The 6,486-nt window shown below is 47.8% G+C and overlaps 1 protein-coding gene across 1 annotated transcript; it reads left to right on the top strand.

The window, feature by feature from the left end:
• The first annotated feature begins 2,863 nt into the window (after window positions 1–2,863).
• On the top strand, window positions 2,864–3,809 carry LOC131499476 (olfactory receptor 6Z7-like). Its single transcript, XM_058707515.1, has one exon. It carries the CDS (start codon window positions 2,871–2,873, stop codon window positions 3,807–3,809), a length of 939 nt encoding a protein of 312 aa, XP_058563498.1. The 5' UTR covers window positions 2,864–2,870.
• The last annotated feature ends 2,677 nt before the right edge of the window (window positions 3,810–6,486 follow it).

The raw sequence follows: 6,486 nt of genomic DNA, 5'->3' as shown, positions 1-6,486 counted from the left end.
TCATGCAAAGCCCTGCTGGGTGGAAAAATTGGACAGAACTGGTTTGAAAAAAAACCCAGTGTCCTTACTTTGTACTTGTAGCCTCTGGGAAACTCTGTTTCTTCATCTTTAACAACAAGGAAAATGACACCTGCTTCACGGGACATTGAGCAATGAATGAAATTGTTTGTTAAAAGGACCCAACCTGGGCACCTGGTGGCTCAGTCAGTTGAGTGTCCGACTTCAGCTCAAGTCATGATTTCACGGTTTGTGGGTTCCAGCCCCGTGTCAGGCTCTGTGCTGACAGCTCAGAGCCTGGAGCCTGCTTTGGATTCTGGGTCTCCCTTTCTCTCTGCCCATCCCCTCCTTGCATTCTGTCTCTCTCTCAAAAAAAAAATGAACCTCAAAAAAAAATTTTTTTAAAAAGAACCCAACCTGGACATACATATATGCAATAAATACTGCCTCCATGGGGTGGGGAGGATAGAACTCCCTCTATAGAAAATCAGGCATCAAACTTCCATTGTTTTTCTAGAAAATTGCTGTACCTGACTCCCTTCTCTAATAAATGGTGGTAAGTTTCATCAATAAATGTCATCAAATCAAGAGAGGAATCTCAGAATATGGAGATAAGCATTGTTCTCTATGCCATATGACCAGGAGAAGCACTGAATTTGCTTTTATTTATTTTTTATTTTTTTAAGTTTATTAATTTATTGATAGAGAGTGCACATGAGCAGGGGAGGGGCAGAGAGAGAGAGAGAGAGAGAGAGAGAGAGAAGAATCCCAAGCAGGCTCCGTGCTGTCAGCACAGAGCCTGATGCAGGGCTTGATCTCATGAACTGTGAGATCATGACCTGAGCTGAAATCAAGAGTCAGTGGCTTAACAGACTGAGCCACCCAGGTGCCCCTATCTGCTTCTTCTTGAGACAGAAGAGCAGTGGGTGAGGGATGAGGGCCACAGACACCCCTCTACTTCTCTCTGTACTAGTGTTTGGGACTGACAGTGGCGCTGATTTGGGAGATAGAAAGTTCGGTGTGGGGGCGCCTGGGTGGCGCAGTCGGTTAGGCGTCCGACTTCAGCCAGGTCACGATCTCGCGGTCCGTGAGTTCGAGCCCCGCGTCAGGCTCTGGGCTGATGGCTCGGAGCCTGGAGCCTGTTTCTGATTCTGTGTCTCCCTCTCTCTCTGCCCCTCCCCCGTTCATGCTCTGTCTCTCTCTGTCCCAAAAATAAATAAAAATAAAATAAAAATAAAAATAAAAATGTTGAAAAAAAAGAAAGTTCGGTGTGGTTTTCACGTGCTAAATAAAGCACTCCTGTTTGGAGCAGAAGCATCTGGCTGGAGAACAGTTGGCTGACAGATCAGTGCCTGGAAGAACACTGGACGTGTGGCGGATGCCAGCAGGTGCACCAGGACTAGCGGCCGTGCCAACCCTCCCAGGAGATGGAGGCCCGTGTGGGCTGAAATTCTGCTTGCACAGCCCCCCCTCATCCTCCTCAAGGCAGTGGCCAGAAGGGACTCCCTCCCTTTCCTTTCCTTATGCAACCCCCACACTATTCCGTGGGAGCCAATATCATTCTCCCCATTTCACAGAGGGAAAAACTAAGACTTGGGTGAACTCAGCAATGTGCTGATGTAATAGGCCGACAAGGCAGGGTTTCTGATCCCACGGTGAATGTTCTCCCAAACACACTACATCACCTCCCTTCCGGATCAACAGCCATCAGAAATTGAAGGGCACCCGGGCAGAGTCCCAGAGTTCCCAGCCAACATCGCCTTCTCTTTGCTGCTGTACCTGCTGAGGAGTGTGATGCCTGAAGTCCAACTCTGATCCTCCGTGCATTGAATAAACGTGTGTCAAGAACCTATAAGGTACCAGGCAATACACTCCTTTGCTGGGTCCTGAGGTTAGAGCTGTGAGCGAGATAGACCCCATCTCTTTCCTCAAGAGGCTTACAACCAAGTTGGAGAGACTTTGCATAACTCAACAAACATGCAAGTAATCCTATTCATTTATTCATTCAATTAAATTTTTTTAACGTTTATTTATTTTTGAGAGACAGAATGTGAGTAGGGGAGAGGCAGAGAGAGAGGGAGACACAGAATCCAAAGCAGGCTCCACCCTCTGAGCTGTCCACACAGAGCCCAACCAGGGGCTCAAACCCACAAACTGCGAGATCGTGACCTGAGCTGAAGTTGGATGCTTAACTGACTGAGCCCCCAGGTGCCCCTCATTCATTCATTTTAATCCCAGTATTAACATACAGTATTATGTTTCATGTGTACAATACAGTGATTCAAGGTTTCCATCCTTACCTGGAGCTCATCACAGCAAGTGCACACCCTCATTCCCTTCACCTATTTCACCCATCCCCCCCAGCAACCTCCAGTTTGTGCAAGTAATTTAAACTAAATAAAGTTAATAACAATCACCCTGGCACAGAAGTAATGGGTTGCAGGGATAAAGAATAATGACACGGGGTTTGACAGGGGATTTTCTGAGGATATGACATTGAAAAACCCATGCCAAGAATGTCAAGGATTCCCAGACATGGGAAACACAAGAATGGGGAGAAAGCTGTTCTAGGATGGAGAGACTTCATGTGGAAATGCTTTAAGGCTGGAAAGACCTTGGAGTATTTGAGGGGGTGAAAGGGCCTCCATGGGGCTACAATGGATGTGAGAAATGGTGCTGTGATGTGAAGTAGTCAGCAAGGATCAGAACATGGGGGCTCAGGGGCCATGACAGGACACATGATGCTTATTCTAAGGACACTGAGGAGTGTATCAAGGGTGTTAAGTAGGTGATACAACAGCATAGAACCAGAGTAAGGCAAGCTGTAGAGAGAAAGATGTGCAAAATATTTTGCAGATGTATTTTATTCTTAGATGGAGAGGCCTTTGGAGTTGGGCAATGTGACCAGAGTCCAGGAGTTTGTCTTGTTGGGTTTGTCCACAAGGCCAGACGTAAGGGATGTCCTGTTTGCCATCTTCCTGGCCCTCTACCTGCTGACCCTCCTGGAGAACACGCTCATCATCTACCTCATCTGCAGTCACATCGAGCTCCACAAGCCCATGTATTTCTTCCTGGGCAACCTGAGCTGCCTGGAGATGTGCTACGTGTCCGTGACCATGCCCAGTCTGCTCGTGGGGCTGTGGACTGGACCTTACCATATTTCCTTCACAGCCTGCATGACACAGCTTTTCTTCTTCATAGTCCTCATCTGCACGGAGTGCACCCTCCTGGCCTCCATGGCCTATGACCGCTACGTGGCCATCTGCCGCCCACTCCACTACCCACTGCTCATGAGGCCCCAGGTCTGCCTGGGCTTAGCCTTGTCCTCATGGCTTGGGGGGATGCTGGTCTCGGTGGCCAAGGCATCATGCATCGCCAGCCTGTCCTACTGTGGCCCCAATATCCTCAACCACTTCTTCTGTGACGTCTCCCCTCTGCTCAACCTGTCCTGCACCCACGTGGCCCTGACGGAGCTGGTGGACTTCATCTCTGCCATCGTCATCCTCTGGGGTTCCCTCCTCGTGGCCATCGCCTCCTATGTGGCCATCGGGAGGGCTGTGCTCCACATGCCATCAGCCGCTGCCCGCCGCAAAGCCCTCTCCACCTGCGCCTCCCACCTGGTGGTGGTGGGCATCTTCTACGCAGCCACTCTCTTCATCTACGCCCGTCCCAGCCGCATAGAAGCCATGGACCTCAACAAGGTGCTGTCTGTCATCTACACGGTGGTCACACCCATGTGCAATCCCGTCATCTACTGCCTGCGGAACAGGGAGGTCCAGGCAGCATTCTGCAGAACCCTACACCAGTCCTGAAGCTGACCAGCGGATAGGCCATGGGGGAGATCTCAAGTTATCAATACTTTTCATTTTTTTAAATTTATTTTTTATTTTTTGAGAGACAAAGAGAGACACAGTGCGAATAGGGGAGGGGCAGAGAGAGAGGGAGACACAGAGTCCAAATCAGGCTCCGGGCTCTGAGCTGTCAACACAGAGCCCAACGCAGGGTTTGAACTCACAAACTGTGAGATCATGACCTGAGCCAAAGTCAGATGCTTAACTGACTGAGCCACCCAGGAGCCCCTCAATACTTTTCATTTTTATTGAGATATAACTCACATGCCATATACTTCACCCTTTAAAATGTGCAATTCATTGAGTTTTAGGTATATTCACAAAGTTGTGCAACCATCACCACCATCTAATTCTATAACGTTTGCATCACTACCAAAAAAATCCTGTACATAATAGAAATCACTCCCAAAGCCTAGCCCACTAGCTTAAAAAACTGTAAGTCTTCTTTGTCTGTATGGATTTTCTTGTTTTGGATATTTCATATAAATGAAATGATATAATATGTGGGCTTTTGTGTGTCTCCTTGCACTTAGTGTAACACTTTTGAGGCTTATACATGATATAGCATCTAGCAATATTTCATTCCTTCTTAAGGCTGAGTAATATTCCATTGTATGGAAATACCACACATTATTTACCCATTAGAGTACAGCTGTGTTTTCATGCTTAAATGCAGTGTGTGTCTATATGTATACAGGGAAGAATTGGAAAATCAATACTATAAAATGTTCATAGGGATTGCCATTATGTGGAGGAACTTGGGAAGGGTTTGCTTTCCTTTTCATTTTGTTGTTTTGTCAATTTTTTGTGATAAGTATGCATTGCTTTTGTAATAAAGATGTATTTTTTTTCTTTTTGAACTTTACTTATTTATTTTGAGAGACATAGAGACAGCACGAGAGGAGGAGGGGCAGAGAGAGAGGCAGACAGAGAATCCCAAGCAGGTTCTGTGCTATCAGTGTGGAGCCCATTGCAGGGCTCGAACCCATGAACCGTGAGACCATGACTTGAGCTGAAACCAAGAGTCAGATGCTTAGTTGACTGAGCCACCCAGGCTCACCCTAAAGATGTAATTTTTGGACTTCAAGATTGTGGAAGATGGCGGCATAGGAGGACGCTGGGCTCACCGCGCGTCCTGCTGATCACTTAGATTCCACCCACACCTGCCTAAATAACCCAGAAAACCACCAGAAGACTAGCATAATGGATTCTCCAGAGGCAAGCATAGACAAGAGGCCCACGGAAGAGGGTAGGAAGGGCAGAGAGGCAGTGCGCACTACACGGACTGGTGGGAGGGAGCCGGGCTGGTAGAGGAGCAGCCCGCCCTGCAAGGCAGAGCCCCTGAATTCTGGCTTGCAAAAGTGGAGGGGTTGGACTCTGTGAGTTCTGACAGCCAGCAGGACTTAACATCTGGAATGTTATAAGTCAACAGCTCTGCTTGGAGAGCAGGAGGGCTAGAGGACAACAGGAGGGAGAGTTGTTGAGCTCCAGAGAACAGAGCTCAGCTCAGTGGGAGAACAAAGGCACTGGCCAGCGCCATCTCCCTTGCCCAGCCCCCAGCCAAAATCCCAAAGGGAACCAGTTCCCATCACGGAACTTGCTCACACCCCGCAAATACCCAAGCTGTGCTTCTGTGGATCCATCCCTCCGATGGGTCTGCCTCCCTCCCGGTGCTGCAGGGCCCCTCCTGAAGCAGATAATCAAAGGCAAAGCAAGCTGAGTCTGCCCCTCCTGCCCCTGCGCACCTTGCAGATCCACCCCCGCCAATACACCAGATTCCATAGAAGCAGCACCACAAGCCTGGCAGTGTTCAAGTAGCCCAGACAGGGGACATACCACTCCACAGTGAGTCCTGCCCCTGGGAGAGGGGAAGATAAGGTACACACCAGCCTGACTATGGCCCCAGCGATGGGCTGGGGGCAGACATTGGGTCTGACTGCGGCCCCGCCCACCAATGCAAGATACTCCAGACAGCACAGAGGAAGATCCCTGCAGTTCCACGCCACTCCAGGGACTATTCAAAATGATGAAATGGAAGAATTCTCCTCAAAAGAAACTCCAGGAAGTAGCGACAGCTAATGAACTGATCAAAAACGATTTAAGCAATATAACAGAAAATGAATTTAAAATAATAGCCATAAAATTAATCGCTGGGCTTGAAAAAAGTATAGAGGACAGCAGAGAATCTATTGCTACAGAGATCAAGGGACTAAGAAACAGTCAGGAGGAGCTAAAAAATGCTATAAATGAGCTGCAAAATAAAATGGAGGTGACCACGGTTCGGATTGAAGAGGCAGAGGAGAGAATAGGTGAATTAGAAGATAAAATTATGGAAAAAGAGGAAGCTGAGAAAAAAAGAGATAAAAAAATCCAGGAGTATGAGGGGAGAATTAGAGAACTAAGTGATGTGGTGAAACATAATAATATATGCATAATTGGGATTCCAGAGGAGGAAGAGAGAGAGAAAGGTGCTGAGAACTTCCCTGATCTGGGGAAAGAAAAAGGCATTGAAATCCAAGAGGCACAGAGAACTCCCTTCAGACGTAACTTGAATTGATCTTCTGCACAATATATCATAGTGAAACTGGCAAAATACAAGGATAAAGAGAGAATTCTGAAAGCAGCTAGGGATAAACAT

Source organism: Neofelis nebulosa, chromosome 17 (genome assembly GCF_028018385.1).
Source record: "Neofelis nebulosa isolate mNeoNeb1 chromosome 17, mNeoNeb1.pri, whole genome shotgun sequence".
Lineage (NCBI taxonomy): Eukaryota > Metazoa > Chordata > Mammalia > Carnivora > Felidae > Neofelis > Neofelis nebulosa.
This window is presented reverse-complemented; position numbering and strand designations above follow the sequence as displayed.

Bases quoted from the DNA above. Each gene is read 5' to 3' on its own strand.
- LOC131499476 (XM_058707515.1), top strand. From the start codon at position 2,871: ATGGAGAGGCCTTTGGAGTTGGGCAATGTGACCAGAGTCCAGGAGTTT.